Genomic DNA, 18,413 nt, shown 5'->3' on the forward strand with positions numbered 1-18,413 from the left:
AGAACTCTCTCTCTCTCCTACCTCCCCCCACAGCATTAACCTTAAGTAAACATAAAAAAAAGCCTCAAGTATGGAGCTATTAAAAACGTGAAACGAAGCAATGGCTGTGTGACCGAACAGTGGAGTCAGCTGAGCGAAACACAAGAGAAGTGATCTAAAGCGAGAGAAACACTGAGGCGAGACTAACAGAGCAGCAGCAGCATCGAAGCCGCTCTCTGGAGTTCGGAGGAGGAGGAGGAGGAGGAGGAAGAAGGAGGTAGGAGGAGGAGGAGGAGAGGGAGGAAGAATAATAAGAGGCCGGTGTGACTGTACTGTACCTTCCTTCCCCTTACAAGTGCAGGAGGAAGAGGAGGGCGTGACTGTATCTTACACGTGGGAGGAGGAGGACGGCGTGACTCTTTCATTTACACGTGGAACAGGAGTGGAGGAAGAACACACGTAGAGGAAGAGGATAGCTAAACAGTACCTCTTACCCTTCAAAACCTTATTCAGTGTACAAGTTATTTATACAGGTCTTACAGGCACCAATACAAGCATGGAGGAGGAAGGGAGAAAGGAGAGAGGAAGGAGGTGAGGAGGGAGGGGGAGGAAAGGAAGGAGGGTGGGAGGAGAGGAAGAGAGGAGGGAGGAAGGAAAGAGGAGGGTGGGAGGAAGGAAGAGAAGGAGGGTGGGAGGAAGGAAGAGAGGAGGGTGGGGAAGGAAGAGGAGGGTGGGAGGAAGGAGGAGGGTGGGAGGAAGGAAGAGGAGGGGTGGGGAGGAAGGAAGGGAGGGTGGGAGGAAGGAAGAGAGGAGGGTGGGAGGAAGGAAGAGAGGAGGTGGAGGAAGGAGAGAGGAGGTGGGAGGAAGGAAGAGGAGCAGAAAAAGGAAGACAGGACAGGACGTGACTATACCTTCCTCACCAACCACACACACACACACACACACACACACACACAGTCCACAGCACTATTTGAACGTGTGTGTGTGTGTGTGTGTTTAGTCATCACCCCACAATCAACCACAACTTACTACCACCACAACCATCATCACAACACTTATCACCATCAACACCACTACCAACACTACCACCACTACCAACACTACCACCAATTAATAACACCACTAACACTACCTTACCACCACTAACACCAAGCACCACCAATAACACCAAGCACCACTACTAACACCAAGCACCACCACTAACACCAAGCACCACTACTTAACACTACCACCACTACTAACACCAAGCACCACTACTAACACTACCACCACTACTAACACTACCACCACTACTAACACTACCACCACTACTAACACTACCACCACTACTAACACTACCACCACTACTAACACCAAGCACCACTACTAACACCAAGCACCACTACTAACACCAAGCACCACTACTAACACTACCACCACTACTAACACTACCACCACTACCAGATTACCTACACAATCCTGCAGCCAGAAAATAGAGGTTAAAAGCCAACTGGTATCACATCACAGTACATAATTCATTGGCTTGAATAACACACAACATACGGGTAACGCTGTAGCCTGGGGGAGGGGGAGCTGGGGGGAGGGGGAGCTGGGGGAAGGGGTAGTGGGGGGGTAGGTTTGGGGGAGGATGAGGTAGGCTGGGGAGGGTAGGGAGGGTAAGCTGGGAAGGGGTAGGTAAGCTAGGGGAGGGGTAGGTAGACTGGGGGAGGGGAAGGTAGGCTGTGAGTAGGCTGGGGGAGGGGGTAGGTAGGTTAGGCCCATTAGACCCTGAACTAACATACATATTCACAAAAATACACACACAAACATAGATACATGCACATACATGCTTACATATAGATAATACATATTCTTAAAAAAATACACACATATAGATACAGTCACAAACTATACATACATACCTACGCACACATTCACACTTAGACACACAAACACACACAGATACATATACAGTCACAAAAATAGATACATACATACATACATACATAAACAAACACACACAGATGCATATACATATTCACAAAAATAGATACATACATACATACATACATAAACACACACGCACAAACAAACACAGAATCAATAGCACCTACAAGTGGATAACAAACATACAACCCAAACAAGACTCTGGAGCTGTTGTTTTTTTTCCCTAACAGTGGCCCAGTCACGCCACGGCACCGCCCAGTCACGCTATGTCCAGTGCCACTACTATGTCCGGTCCTCACTGTGCCAACACTTAATAAGCCCGGTTTAAACTGTTCTTTGAGGTTTAATATTCCTGGCACTATTCTTGAACTTCATTATTCCTGGCACTATTCTTGTGTTTCAGTATTCCTGGCACCATTCTTGTGGTTCAGTATTCCTGGCACCATTCTTGTGGTTCAGTATTCCTGGCACCATTCTTGTGGTTCAGTATTCCTGGCACCATTCCTATGGTTCAGTATTACTGGCACCATTCTTGTGGTTCAGTATTCCTGGCACCATTCTTGTGGTTCAGTATTCCTGGCACCATTCTTGTGGTTCAGTATTCCTGGCACTATTCGTTTTTTACACTTTCATTAGACAAAGTTTCAAATATATAAAAGCTCTCAGGTACAGTACTTATTAATTATTCAACAGGTAAATATTATTCACTCCAGAGGCGTCATTCATTTTACAGGTGCATGTTACTTTTCCACAGGTATACATTATTCATTCAATAGGTATACATATATTAATCATTCAACAGGTATACACATTATTCATTCTACAGGTAATATTTCAGGGTTCCAAAAAAAAAACCCAAAATTATATCCGGATTCCGTAGTGTTCATCTTATCCGGACAATACCAGTCATCCGGTCACCACCATTTATCCGGACACCACCAGTCATCCAGTCATCACCAGTCAGCCGGACACTATCAGTCATCCGAACACCACCAGTCATCCGGACACCACCATTTATCCGGACACCACTTGTCATCCGTACACCACCAAGTCATCCGTACACCACCAAGTCATCCGTACACCACCAGTCATCCGTACACCACCAGTCATCCGTACACCACCAGTCATCCGGACACCACCAGTCATCCGGACACCACCAGTCATCCGGCCACCAGAGTTTCATCCTTCCATTTTTATGAGAGAATTTCAGACTGAATTTTAAAGACCCGACATTTTAGATTTCAAGAACTTTTTTTTGTTTCATTTTACTTTTTTTTAATCAACGGAAGGATATTTTTTTTACCATTTTTTCTTTTTTGTTATTGTCTATACAGTGAACCCTCTATATACCGGACTTCTCTCTCCATATAATCCGTTACATGGAGGTCTCACATCTAACGGACCCTCGATATAACGTACTTTCATCTCTATATAATTCGTTAGAGAGAATTTCACAAGTAACAGACCCTCGATATAACAAACTCCTCTCCATATACTTTATTAAATTGATATTTCACATATAACGGACCCTCTATAGAACGGATTTCCCACTCTATATAGTCCGTTAAATAGAAGTTTCCCTGTATTGTTTTTATTCTCATCCCATTACACCCAACTACCATCCAGTCTTCTCTCGTTTTTCCTTCATTCTTGGCTGTAACAATTACCACAGTCTGGCTTCACCTCAACTAACGGCTCTTGCTTCCGTGAATAATATTGCAGCCTTGACGTGAATTATAAAGAACGCTATTTTCAATCAGTCATCCTGGACTTAACCCCAGGGTCGTGTTTCAGGGTTGTATTTCAGTGTTTTTCCAGGTATTGTTTCAGGGCTTTGTTTCAGGGTTGTGTTTCAGTATGCTTCCTAGTTGTACATCAGTAGATTGTTTCAAGTGTTCCTAGCCATTATACTACAGTGTTTCTAGCCGTTATAAAGTGTTTCTAGCCGTTACACAGGGTACCTAGCCGTTATAGTGTACCTAGCCGTTATACAGTGTACCTAGCAGTTATACAGTGTACCTAGCAGTTATAGTGTACCTAGCCGTTATACAGTGTACCTAGCAGTTATAGTGTACCTAGCCGTTATAGTGTACCTAGCCGTTATACAGTGTACCTAGCCGTTATACAGTGTACCTAGCAGTTTCAGCAAATCTCTGGCCGGTTGCATTAAGTTATTTTTGCATCGATGGAGGACATCCTTTTCTATGACTTGTCTTTTGTGTGTCTGTTAAACTTCTACTGTTCCCCCTTGGTCTACAGTGTGTGTGTGTGGGTGTGTGTGTGTGTGTGCAAAATGTGTATAAAAATGTGTATTTCCCCATCAATTCTACAACACAAACAATTCCACCCAAGCGCACGTTCGCCAGGCTTTGACTAGTCTAGGTACAACCATAGAGACCAACGTGGTCCAACTAACGCTAGTGCTGAAAGTTTTCATTTTTTCATCACCCTCCCAGTCGTAAAAAGGGGAACGCGTCATTCGCTTGGAGGGGGGGGTGAAGGAAAGGTAAGGGGTTGAAGAGAGAGGGGGTGAGGGGGAGGATGGGGGTGAAGGAAGGGGGGATGAGGGTGAAGGAAGGGAGGATGGGGTGAAGGAAGGGAGGGACGAGGTGTAGGCATGGGTAAACCTATACTTCTTTCACCTCAGACAAACAACAACAACAACAACAACAACAATACCTGCACAATTCGCTCACCTTTAATAAACAAACAACAAAACATAAACAAATAACTTAAAAATAAATCCAAAATTGAACAAAAAAATAAAAAAATTCCGAAAAAAATCTAAAAAAAAATAATGAAAAAAAACTCAGGTTAAATAAATGCCCTCCCCCCCCCAATTAATTACCGCCCCTTTAAACAGGTAATCCACAGGGCACCATTAGCACCATTGTGACCTCTAGACTTCAGCTGTGACCCCTGACCTTTGAGACACACAGAGACAGGGACTTGACTCTCTGGTCAGGTTAGGTGGTGAGATACATATTCCGGACACGTGTTTCTTAAAATGTGTCTGTGTCCTGGTGGGGAGGCTGACACACACACAGACACACAATTACTTTACAACGTATGTATAACTAGGGATAAGCTAATTATACACACACAGACAGATAGATACATACATACAAACAGATACATACATACATACCCAAAAATTATAACACAACACAAAGGGACTCTCTCTCTCCACCAAAAAATACACACATCACTTACTCTATCGCTAACTTCAGACCAAAAACACACACACACACCAAAGTTCTACCAGGACAAACATCCCCCCCCCCCAAGTCCGTTTTGGTTAGGTTAGGTTCCAGGGATTGATTGAGAGAGAGAGAAAGAGAGAGGGAGAGAGAGGGAGAGAGAGGGAGAGAGAGGGAGAAAAGTAGAAAATTCGAAAATCGACCAACTACAAAACCCCGACTCTTCATGATTTCTGTTTTTGGTGTGAGCGTGTGAGCGGGCGCAGACGTTCTCCAGCACGGGCGAAATAAAGTTTGAGGGGGGAAGGGGGAGGGGGAGGAGAGGTGTTGACAGAACCGGACACCAGGGTATTTCAGTAGTCACCCTCTCTCTATCTCCCTATTCTCCCTTACTGCCCTACCTACCTACTCTCACTCCAATTCTCACTTCCCTACTCTCCCTCCCCCTATTCTTCCTTACCCTCAGTCCCTCCTTCCATATCTAATCTCTCTCCCTCCCTTGTTGCCCTACCTACACTCCCTATTCTCCCTTACTGGCCAATATTCCTACCTCAGTGTTTCTTCCTCCCTCTCTCCCTTATCGAACCCCTACCTACTTCTCCCTTCGTCAATATCTCACCTGAGCTCTCAATACATACCTACCTTTTTACCCTCCCTTTTCTACCCTCTCTCTCTCTTGTCTTCCTGCTCTCCCTTCCTCGCTTTGTCTCCCTATTGTATCCTTTCTCCCTCCCTCCCTTCCTCTCCCCCTCCCTTCCTCTCTCCATGAATCCTTACTACACTCTCTTCCCTCACCCCCCCCCCTTAACGGGTCATAAAGATAGGGGGGGAGGGAGACGGACATGGGTGCTGAGAGAACTCGTCCCCACACACACACACACACACACACCCAAAACCTTACCTGTAATTAACCAACGTTTTCAGGTGTACAGGCAGACATCTCAATGCTCACCTGGTCCTTCTATTTATTGTTTATCATTAGTGTATTGATGTTAGTTTCAGATTGACTCTCTCAGGTGAGGGGATCATTGGACAGGTGTTATCAGGTGTTCTTATCGTGATAAAAATAGCGTACATTCTCTCTCTATCTTATCTCCTGTTTTGTCTTATCTGTTTTTATCGTTTACTCTATCTCTCTTTTTTATCTATCGAATACCCCTCTCTCTCTCTCTCTCTCTCATACAGAGGTGAGGGTGTGGGTGGCCAGAAAAGAGGGGGTGGAGGGAGAGGAGAGGGTGGAGGGAGGAAGGGAGGGAATAGGAGAGGAGGAGGAGATGAGAGGAACAATAGCGGGATAGAATATGGGAGAGGGGAGAGAGAGAGAGGGAAGGTGTCGAGAGTAGGAGGCAAGGTTAGAAAAGAGGAGAGATGTGGGTGGTAGAGAGGAGCCCCCCCCCACGGATGTTTTAGTTCAGGTAGGTCAACCCAGCCTCTGTGTGCTTCAGCGGGCGGGGCAGGTGGGCGGTTGGATGGGCGGGATGGGGTGGGGGGTTGGTGGGTGGGATTGGCGGGCGTGGAATAGGGGCGGAGGTGGGAATTGCTACTCTGGCCAAGCACTCCACGGTGCTGGAGGTTGAAGGGTTATGCAGACTGCATGACGCGCCAGGCTGGGGAGGTCCTGGCCTGACCCTACCCCCCCGGCCATTACTACCCCCAGGTCTTCTATCCTTACTCCCCACCCTCCCCCAGACCACCTCTACACCCCTCACCTCCCCCCAGACCACCTCACCCCCACCTCCCCCAGACCAATTCTACACCCTCACCTCCCAAGACCAATTCTACACTCTCACCTCCCAGACCACCCTACACCCCCTCACCTCCCAGACCACCTCTACACCCCCTTCCCTCCAACACCCCTCACCTCCTACTCCTCCCTCCCCCCAGACCACCTCTACACCCTCCTCCAACACCCTCCCCAGACCACCTCTACACCCTCCTCCAACACCCACCCATACTCCTACACCCCGCCAACATCCCAGGTAATCCAAGTATGGGTAATCGCTTCATAAATCCTCTCCTCCTCCCACTCATTAATTCACCTGTTTATATTCGTCCCTATGCCCATTAATCCCCCCCCCCCAAAAAAAAACACTAGAAAAATTACTCTTAGTTAATCCATCAAGCGGGTATAAATCTCCCTTAAACCCGTCACTGTTAAAAATCCATCCCAAGTTAATCTAAGAAATATGTATTGCATCGAACAAATAAATCCGCCCAGGTAATCCAATAAACTAGAAATCCATTTCATCCACCTCACAAGTAATCTATTTAACAGATTATCCTTTAAAGATAATCCCTCACACTATCCACAAATCCACCCTTATTATCCACAGAATAACAATAAATCCACTTAGATAATCGCTTAATTTATCCACCACCGAGATAGTGTGTGTGTGTGTGTGTGTGTGGTAGCGAGGCAAGGCCAGGCAAGAAAGCAGTGGTGCCACGTCAACACCAGTAGTGACCCGCCCAGTGGTGCCACATCTATCACCACTGAATGACAGACACACATGCACGTTTTTACTGTCTTAAGGTCTATAAATATGCACATGTACACATACTGACAGTGAGAGTGACAGACAGACAGACAGACAGATAGATAGATAGATACACACCTGCAAGAGTCGAATCATTTACACCGGATAAGGTAATTAACAGGTGAACTTAATGACAAACACCGTAGTACCTGAGATAAGACTGACCACCTGTCCCTTGGCACACCTGGAGAATCACCAGCCCAGCTTATTTCACCTCATGATTAACTACAAATAATCGATTAGTTTATGTAATCAGTGAATCGATAATTAATTGACCTAAAGCACAAACCAGGAGAGCTAATCTAATTAATTTGGCGATAACGACATACCTGGAGACGATAAGAAATAACAATAAGCTTACCTCACCTAACCTAACCCAACTCAACCTAACTTAATCTTAACCTAACCTAACTCAACCTAACTTAATCCTAACCTAACTCAACCTAACTTAATCCTAACCTAACCCCAAACCAAATATAACCCAATCTTAATTCAACATCAATTTAACCTAACCTCAATCTAATCCTAACCTAACCATAACCCACACTAACTTACCCGAACCTAACCTAACCCAACCTAGGTCTATTTCAGAGTGCTGTAGTGGACCATCGTATCTACTTCCGTATATTTAATTCCCTGGTGTACAGTATATAGCCGCGTTTGTTCTCACTTATTGGCAATGTGTTGTGTACGGCAGCGTGAGTTAGTTCCCTGGGTTTAATTCTCTATTGCACTAATCTAATCTAAGCCAAATTTAACCTAATCTAACCCTAACCTAATCTAATTTAACCTAAGCCAAATCTAACTTAACCAAGCCTGACCTAACCTAACGCAACTTGATCTAACTTGACCTAATTTAACCTACGCTAAATTAACCGAATCTAATCTACCCTTGAGGTACGGGGGGAGAAGGGGGAGGGAGAAGGGGAGAAGGGAGGGAAGAGAAGGTGAAGGGGGTAGAGAGGGCATCAGTAGGAGAGAGGGGGGGGGATTAGGGGAGGGAAGGGGAGGGGGAAGAGGCCTTGTTACCCATGGGGTTTCGCCTGACCTGACTCACCCCCCTTTGTTACCAGGTCACTAAACACCCCCCCCACGCCCTGCACCTCATCCATACACAATATCCCACCCACATACACTCCCACTCCTTCCCACCCCACCCAACCATCCCTCCTCCCACTTATACACCCACCCACATCCAGAGACATTATCCCACCCACACCACCTACCCACACACACTGTTCTACCTATCATTACGTTCAAAGACCTACTGTACATAACGGAGACTTCCTAACAAATTATTATTATTTATTACTACTATTACCATCATCATCAACATCATCACCATCGTAATTTCATCATCATCATCAACATCATCACCATCATCATCATCATCTTCGTCATCATCATCATCGTCATCATCATCATCATCATCATCATCATCATCATCATCATCATCATCATCATCTTCGTCATCAGAATAATCCTTTTATATTATGCAGGATCTCTGTATAAATAATCATTACAATTATTATCATCGTCGTAATTATCGCCAGTTATTATGTTATTCCTGATTTAATTATTGGTGTAGTTTTCCTCCTTTCCTGCAGTTACTATACGTGTGCGGTACCCCTGGTTCAAGGCTCACCTGCCCAAGGCCTGGCCTTCAGGTGAGGTGGACAGGTGAAGGGACCTCCTGTGTGCTGGTAGGGCCCTCTCTCTCCTTCATTCCTTTTCCCTACCCCCTCCCTCCTCTTCCTCCACCATCCCCTCTTCAACCACCATCACCCCTCCCTCCCCTCCTCCCACTTCCTTCGACCCCCGGCCTCTCCATCACCCCTCTCCACCTTTTCCTCCCTCCTCCATCTCGACCCTTACCACCTCTCCTCCACCTCTTACCCCCCCTGCCCCTCCACTCCCCCACGTGACCCTGGGAACAGCAGCTACTGTCACCCCCTCTCTAGGCCCCCTCCCCCTATCTCACCCCACTCCTTCCCTCCCCCACCCTACGCCCCCCCCTCCTACTTACATCGCCCCCCCTCCCTCCTTCCCTGGGGTGTTGACCCTGGCCTGCCAGGGTACAAGAACACCCAACCTGTTCCCCAGGTGCTGGACCTCACAACACAACTCCCTGCCCCCTCCTCTCCCTCCCTCCCTCTCCCTCCCCTGTTTTTTTTTTCCACTCTCCCTCACTGTCTCTCTTTCTCTCCTTCCTCTGCTCTTCTCTCTCTATATTTCTATCTTCCTCTTACACTCTCCTTCTCTCTCCTCTCCTTACTCTGCGGTCGAATAGAGATTAAACACGAGACAGAGACACACACCAAGAACAAAACCAACCGCTAAAATTCACCCCCTCCCCCCACAGACAGACACAGGGGTAATAATACAGTGTATATATACCCCCGCCCAACATATATATATATGCCGAAGGAACTGGGAGAGTAACAGATAAGGTCATTAAATTAAGGGCCCAGTAAACAAGGTCATTAGGTAGTTGGTACTTACATGAGCTATACCGTTGACTCCATAGCCTGAGTTTACAAATCCCTGCAAGAGAAACGAGATAATTAATAACAATAATAACAATGAATATACTAATACTACAACTACGAATAACAACAACAATAACAATAATAATAATGAATATACTAATACTAATACTAATAATAACAGCAACAATAACAATAACGACAACTATAATAATACCACCAATAATAATAATAATAATAATAATAATAATAATAATAATAATAATAATAATAACAAGCAAACTGGGAATGACAAAAACATCACAAAAAAAATTAATATTACCCATGAAACACAAACAAATTTTCGCCGACTTACAAACACAGGCACACACACCATGGTCGCTACAGGTGATCTGGCTCCCCCCCCCCCATAACACACTCCCAGAGACCATAACTCTGTGCAGTAACGACACAAAATACCCATTACCAAACTCGCCTGAGATACTGTTGTGTTAAATCTATATACCGAGTTTGGTTAGGTAAGGTAAGGTGAAAATTCGTGGCTCTTTGACCAAGTTAGCGTGTTGACAACTTTCAGACGAACGGACGGATTCTAGCTTCTCTCTACAAGGTCGACCATAACAGGAGGCAGCATAGGTTAGGTTAGGGTGGCAGATTACCAACAACAGTGTACAGTAAGTAAAGGAAAACTGTTTGTCTTGTGTGTGTGTGTGTGTGTGTGTGTGTGTGTTTTTATATCCCCCCCCCCCTGCTTCTGGTCCTGTAGGTGACTGGCTGGCTCCCTCTACACGCACACAGTCATTATGAACTGTCTGTATGTGCTAAAGGACTGTTGTTTGACGATCTGAGTGCTTAAATGACTGGCAGCTAAAAGTGACTGTCAAAATGAATGATAACTGCCTTTGTAACTGTTTAACTGGACAATAATACGACTGTTTAAATACTGAAGTGACTGAGAACTGTAACTGGTACATCAAACTGTTCCCAACACTCGACAAAACCCATCCAGTCACAATTCAACATCTAAACTGACTGTGAACTTCCCTCAGGATTATCATACACTCATTAACTGGTATTAACTGGATGTAGGTTAACTGTAGGGCACATTAAGTGGCTGATTAACTGTATTTATAGAAAGTGAAATGGGGACTGATACGACCATAGAGTTATGTAGATTTTTTGTTCGTCTGTGTGTGTGTATTTATGTGCGTATTATATAAACATACACGGTTATACATGAAGACAGACATACGGATATACATACATGCAAAAACACATACACACACAATTACTAGCTCTCCATCTCTCTCTTTCTCACACACGGACAGACACATACTCGTGAATACATACATATATACACACACACATACAACACACTCTTACACGCACACAAACTCTCAAACAAACACACAACACACATACATACTCTTCACACACACAAAAACACCCTCACACACACACTTGTCTCAAACAAACACACCCCACATACACACACTCATCATACATACAAACACCCCACACACCAACTCTAAAACAACACAGCTCATCCTACACACTCTCATACAAAAAATCATACACACACAAACACCCCCCCACACACACACATAGCACCTCAAACAAACACACCCCACACACTCCTCACTGTACATACAAACAAAAAATCACACACACACAAACACCCCCACATACCTAAAAACAAACACACCTTCTACATAAATACACTCCCTATACAAACAAAAAAATTATACAAACACACACACACACACACACACACACACACACACACACACACACAGGACACAGACACACCACTTAACCAAACAAAACACACCCCAAACAAAAAAAAAAACAGTGAAAAACATGAACAACCCCAAGACGTAGAAAGGAGTTAACAAATCTCAAATATATATATATATTGTGTGTGTGTGTGTGTGTGTGTGTGTGTGTGTGTGTGTGTGTGTGTCGTAAATGCCGAAGATTGACATTTCTCATGACATTTAAAGAACCAGACACACCTAACACGTCTATCAAGGCCGTATCCACCGTGCCATGTCCTACCACCCCGTGTCCCAATATAGTACCCACAAGTGTCCACCGTGTCCTGCAGGATCGTGGGTGGGTGGGTGGAAAGGAGGGAGAGAAGGAGGGAGGGAAGGGGGGAAGGAGAGAGGGAAGGGGGGAAGGAGAGAGAGGAGGCAAGTGGGCGGGTTATTAGACTCTCTCTCTCTCTCTCTCTCTCTCTCTCTCACAACCCAAGATAATCAAAACAAAACACGTCATTCCACATCTTGTTTACATACCTCCCCGCCAAAAATCTGGTTACAAGTGATAAATTTCCCACAAAAAAACAAGTTAACATTGCGCAACTGACGGCAGATCCGGTCCCCAAAAATATAACAAAGTTGATATCTCTTAATGATGTTATTCCCCAAAAAACTAAAAAATATATAAATATATAAATAAAAAACTAAAAATAAAAGAGTTGTTGAATTGACGTCATTTCCCTAAAATAATAATAACCAAGTTAATAGTCATCAGTCCTATGACGCAATTTCCCGCAAAATGTACGTAAATTCCCACCAAACTAAAAAAAAGGCCAAACTGACGTAAATTCCCACCGAACTAAAAAAAGGCCAAACTGACGTAATTTCCCCACCAAACTAAAAAAGGCCAAACTGACGTAATTTCCCGCAAAATATACCAACACTGGAACCATTTTATTTCCCGGTCACTTCCCTCGGCTCATTACCCCTCAATAAGTGTTGGTAACTCCCAGCATGAACGAGTAATGCCTGGGTACTCATCTTATGTTGTCTTGGCTATTTCCTGGTACTTCCTTGAGACTTTCTTAGCAGTCATGACACTTTCCTGACACTCATGAAACTTAACTGACACTCGTGGCACTTTCCTGGCAATCACGAACAATAATAAACTAGTAAACAACCACGTGATACAACAAACACCTAACAACCACGCGAACACTAACACCACCACCAACCAGGGCCCCAATCACAACCAATCACCACAACACACACAAGGGGGCGAGGGGAGGGAAGGAGGGGAGAGGGGAGGTAAGGTAAAGGAGGTAAGCGATAAATTACCAACCCATCGAGAGGGCAACACCAGCAGGGCCACAGCTGATCGTGTAAACACAGGACCACCTGGGCAAGTTGATGTCGGGACGCCACTTAACACCTGTTCATCTCAAGGCCGCGATCACACGTGTCTCTCTCACTCCCCCCTGCCACCTCTATGCATATGGGGAGAGGGGAGGAGGGGGGAGGAGGAGGGAGGGAAGAGAGGAGGAGGGAATACTTACCTGGCTCCATTAAGAGAGGGAGGAAGAAAGGGAGAGAGAAAGAGTGGAGAGAAGGTGAGGGAGAGAGGGAAGGGGAGGGGAGAGAGGGAAGGAGGAGAGGGAAGGTGAGGGGGAGAGAGGGAGGGGAGAGAGGGAAGGGGAGGAGAGGGTGAGGGAGAGAGGGAAGGGAGGAGAGGGATACTCTAACCTGGTTCATTTAATTAACTTACCTGAAGGTGGAGTTGGCTAAGATGGGCAGGTAGGAAGGGAGTGGAGGGGAGAGGTGAGGGAGAAAGGACCCAAGTAGGGGAGAGAGGGGTAGTGAGGTGGTGGTGGTGGGGGGGGGAGGAAGTAGGGGGGTTGAGGGGTGAGAGAGGAGGGTAGGAGAGCGGGTAATATTATCATCAGGTGAGACACAATGTATCACTGACTCTAAGAGGTTAAGGCATTATAACTTAACCTTCCCTGTACCTAACCTAACCTAACCCACCTCTTACCTAACTTAACCTGACTAACTCCTAATCTTACAACCTTGAGTAATATGACTTAACCCCTTGAGTACGATGAGACTGTACTCCATGGGTAAAGTCATCGTACTCAACCTTGTACCCGAGATCAAGTTTATCAGCAGGAAGTACTCGACAGTAATCAAGGTAGTACTATGGTAGTAATCAGGAGGCGCTTACACCTTACACTGCAGTAGATACACATCAACAACATCAACAGCAATAACGCCAACAATAACAAAACTACAATAAAAATTAACAAAACAATAACAATAACAAAAAACAATAACAATAAAACAAAAATAATAACAATAACTACAACAAAAACAACAATAATAATAATAATAATAACAACAACTACAACACAATACTTACATAGTCGTGGAAGGCTTTGGCTTCACTCGAGTGTTCACACGTGTCCCGCCTCTCCGGTGCCGCACAATACAGGTCCCAGAACACACTGAAACAAATAAACCAAACCTTAGCGTCATGGAAACAAACAAACACACGCCTTAAAACAAGAACATTAATTAACATGTCCTATAAAATAAAAACAATGAAAACCAAGTCATTTCTACAGCATTTGAAACTTTTCTTATTACTGAAACACTGAAACAAACAAATACATTTTAGAATATAAACATGTCTTCAAAAAAACATTGAAGCACATTTTTAGATATTGTAATAAAACAGTTAAACCAAGACAAACAAACTTTTAAAACGCTTCATTCATACCTAAAACCACACACCTAAACGCATGTATGTATGTATGTATGTATGTATGTATGTATGTATGTATGTATGTATGTATGTATTATTAATGTGACCTTTCTTATCCTAATATAAATAATGGCTATATTCTTATAGTAAATGAGAGAGAGAGAGAGAGAGAGAGAGAGAGAGAGAGAGATTGTATACACGTTCTGAGTGCATGTTGTAACTACGTTGTGAGATCGACGTACTCTCAACCACATAGGTGACCATAATGCAAGTCACCACCACTACCTTGTCATACAGCAGGTGACGACACTGCCATTAACACGATGTAAACGACACTGCGCGACACGACCACTAACCCCCCCCCACCTCCTCCTAGGTCGAGCTACTACAAGTGGTGATGGATGATGGTTGTGGTTAGTGGTGGTGGATGGTGGTAGTTGGTGGTGGTGGTGGTAGTGGGAGATGGTGGTAGTGGGTGGTGGTGGTGGATGGTGGTAGTGGGTGGTGGTGGTGGTAGTGGTCCATCGTGGTTGGTGGTAGTGGTGGTAGGAAGGCTGGTGACTTCAACACGAGCATACACAGTGATCTCTCTCTCCCACTCACTCATCCTTCCCACTCACTCAACCTTCCCACTCACTCAGCCTTCCCACTCACTCGACCTTCCCACTCACTCATCCTTCCCACTCACTCATCCTACCCACTCACTCAACCTTTCCACTCACTCAACCTTCCCACTCACTCAACCTTCCCACTCACTCATCTTTCCCACTCACTCAACCTTCCCACTCACTCATCCTTTCCACCCACTCAACCTTCCCACTCACTCAGCCTTCTCACTCACTCAGCCTCCCTCTCACTCTGACCTCCCTCTCCCCTTCCCTCCCTTCCCACCTCCCTCTCACCCTCATGACCCCAAGACCTGTCACGTAGAGAGGGGCCAAGACACCCACTCCGACAATGACTCATCACATCTTTATTATTTGCCAGCCCAGGCGGTAGACGGGCAGAGTTAAGACAGACAGACGGGGGACGGAGAGTTAGACAGACAGGTGGATAAACAGAGAGAGAGAGAGAAGAGGAGGTAGGAGGAAGGAGAGAAGAGAGAGATAAGATAATTAGGTCGTGCATGAGTGAGAACGACAGGTAAATATTTCTCATCTACCTGAGTAATTCTAATGACTAAAGTATGAGTAATTAGCCCTAAGAGGATGATAATATATTCAATCCACTCCTACCAACGCCAGGCGAATCCTTCCACCAACGCCAGACGTAAAAGCCCTTCGCCCGCCCTCTCTGCCCACACTGACGGTTTTAAGCAGGTGAATGTTCTCGATAATGACGCTCAAATGGTGGGTGGGGGGCGGCCTGTACCTGTCTAACTGTAGTGTGTGTGTGTGTGTGTGTGTGTGTGTGTGTGTGTGTGTGTTAGGTTAGCTTAAGTTTGGGTGAGCTAGGTTAAATTGGGGTACTATAGCTTAGATTAGACTAAGGGTTAGGTTAGGTTATAAAGTTAGCTTAGATTAGATTAAGGGTTAGGTTATAAAGTTAGCTTAGATTAGATTAAGGGTTAGGTTATAAAGTTAGCTTAGATTAGATTAAGGATTAGGTTAGGTTCCGGGTGTCAGCGTCTCCCAGAAGGGCAAGAGCTGTGCACCTTCTCATCTCACAATACTGGAGTGAACAAGGTAGGGCAGACAGCCAGAGTTCAGAGATCCCTTATGGGTGGTGGGCGGCCTGCGGGTGGGTGGTGGGCGCCTGTGGGTGGGTGGGCGCCCTGTGGGTGGGTGGGCAGTGTGAGGAAAGGGAAGAAAGGGGGAGGTTGGTCCCCCCTTCCCCCATAATGAGCACAATCACATTAGTCGTGACTAACACACACCCTCAAACATCCACCACATCTCTCTCTCTCTCTCTCTCTCTCTCTCTCTCTCTCTCTCTCTCTCTCTCTCTCTCTCTCCGTTGGTGTGAGAGAGAGAGATGTGGACGTAGGTGTGGTAGTCATGGGAGGGGTGGGAAAGGGTGGACGGGGGAAGGGGTGGGTGGTGAGTGGGTGGATCATCTTCGTCATCAGGCAGGCGGAACCTTACCTTACCTCTCTCTTTCCCCACACACACACACACACACACGCACACACCTGTGTAAGTTACCTGTAGTGTTCGTTAATTCCCAGGTGACTACCATTTGTTTTATAATACCTTGTGTGACTCGCGTAACTCCCCGAGTGCTGTTAATCTCCCCTCTCCCCATTTCTCGTCTCCTTCCCCCTCCTCTCCTCCTTCCCCCAACACCCCTTCCTCCTCTCCTTCCCCTTCTCTTCCCTCCCCCCATCCCCTCCTCTCCCTCCCAGGTGGTTCACCCTGACAGGTTGCAGGTGTGTGTGTTGGTTGGCCACGCCACCACGCCTTCCTCCCCTCTCATCCCTACCAGACAGTCTTCAGCCTCCTCCATCCCTACCAGACAGTCTTCCTCCCCCGAGCAGTCTTCCTCTCCTCCCTCCCCACAGACCTCTCCCTCCTGCAGACGTCTCCCTCCCCTACCAGACAGTCTTCCTCCCCTCCAGAGCAGTCTTCCTCCTCCCATCCCTACAGACAGTCCACCTCCCCTACCAGACAGTCTCCCTCCCCTACACCAGACAGTCTTCCTCCCTACCAGACAGTCCCTCCTCCTCCCCTCCCGAGCAGACAGTCTTCCTCCCCTCCCACTCCCCTCCCGAGCAGTCTTCCTCTCCTCCCATCCCTACCAGACAGTCTTCCTCTCCTCCCATCCCTACCAGACAGTCTCCCTCCCCTCCCTCCTCTCCCAGACAATTTACCCCCATTCAAACACTCACTTTGACAACTTAACCTACACCCATCCACTTACCTATCCATTCATCCATGCACCCCTCCACCCACCCATTCCAGCATCCATCAACCCACCAAAGGATTCACCCACTCACCCACTCACCCAGGCACTCATCCAGACACTCATCCACTCAGGAACGTTGTGATGGGCCGCTGACTCATGTTGTCATTTACCTGTCAGACATGATTAGCGACTTTCACCTGTTTCCAAATTATCTTTGTTTCCTTATTATATTTTCGTTTCTTTGTCAGATTAAATAGATAGATACTGTAGAGAGATGGATAGATAGATAAACAGATGGATGGATAGATGGACGTATGGCTAGATAGATAGATAGATGACGAGCCTAGACGTAAAAACTAACCCGACCTTTACATCACATCGTATTTGCGACGTAATAGTGACGATATGTGACGTAACGACTCGTATAATATGTATTTACGAGTATGTGAAGAAATACAACAGCTACATATTTAACTAGTACATATGTTAACGAAGCTCTTAGCAATGTTATATTCCATGGTATCCGGCTCTCGATATTGTGACATCTTTCAGTGGTATTAAGCTCCAGGAAGTGTATATATATATCACAGGGGATATTCTCAGTTGGATGAAGCTCCCAGTTGGCCAGAGGAAAAACGCTTGAAATTTCTATGTCATTCTTATAGGAACTGAATTGTGAAGACGGCGAGAGAGGGGTGACGGGGTGAAGGGATGGGGGTGGAGGAGATGGTAATTAAACACCCCCTCCCTTCCTTACCTCCCCCAACCATCACCCCCACCCTACCTCTCTCCTCACCAACCATCACATGACAACCCCCTCTCTCCCCCAACTACCAAAACCCCCATCCATTCCACCATCAAACCCCCTCCCTCCCTCTATCATAACACTCCCCTACCCTCCCCCACAATAACCCCAC

At 45.9% G+C, this 18,413-nt stretch overlaps 1 protein-coding gene across 11 annotated transcripts in view; it reads right to left on the reverse strand.

Annotated features, from left to right (window-relative positions):
• The window catches only part of LOC121868535 (single-stranded DNA-binding protein 3-like), a 136,519-nt gene that overhangs the window by 79,236 nt on the left and 38,870 nt on the right, over window positions 1–18,413 (reverse strand). For all 11 annotated transcript variants that reach the window (XR_006089414.1, XR_006089415.1, XM_042369236.1 and 8 more), the window contains exons 4-5: window positions 14,308–14,392; window positions 10,145–10,186 (exon numbers count right to left, since the gene is read on the reverse strand). Coding sequence is in view for 9 of the 11 variants with exons in the window: in XM_042369236.1 (XP_042225170.1) it covers window positions 10,145–10,186; window positions 14,308–14,392 (127 nt within the window). In the remaining 2 variants the exon portion in view is untranslated. The remainder of the gene's footprint in view (window positions 1–10,144; window positions 10,187–14,307; window positions 14,393–18,413) is intronic.

Source organism: Homarus americanus, unplaced genomic scaffold (assembly GCF_018991925.1).
Source record: "Homarus americanus isolate GMGI-L3 unplaced genomic scaffold, GMGI_Hamer_2.0 scaffold59495, whole genome shotgun sequence".
Classification (NCBI taxonomy): Eukaryota; Metazoa; Arthropoda; class Malacostraca; order Decapoda; family Nephropidae; genus Homarus; species Homarus americanus.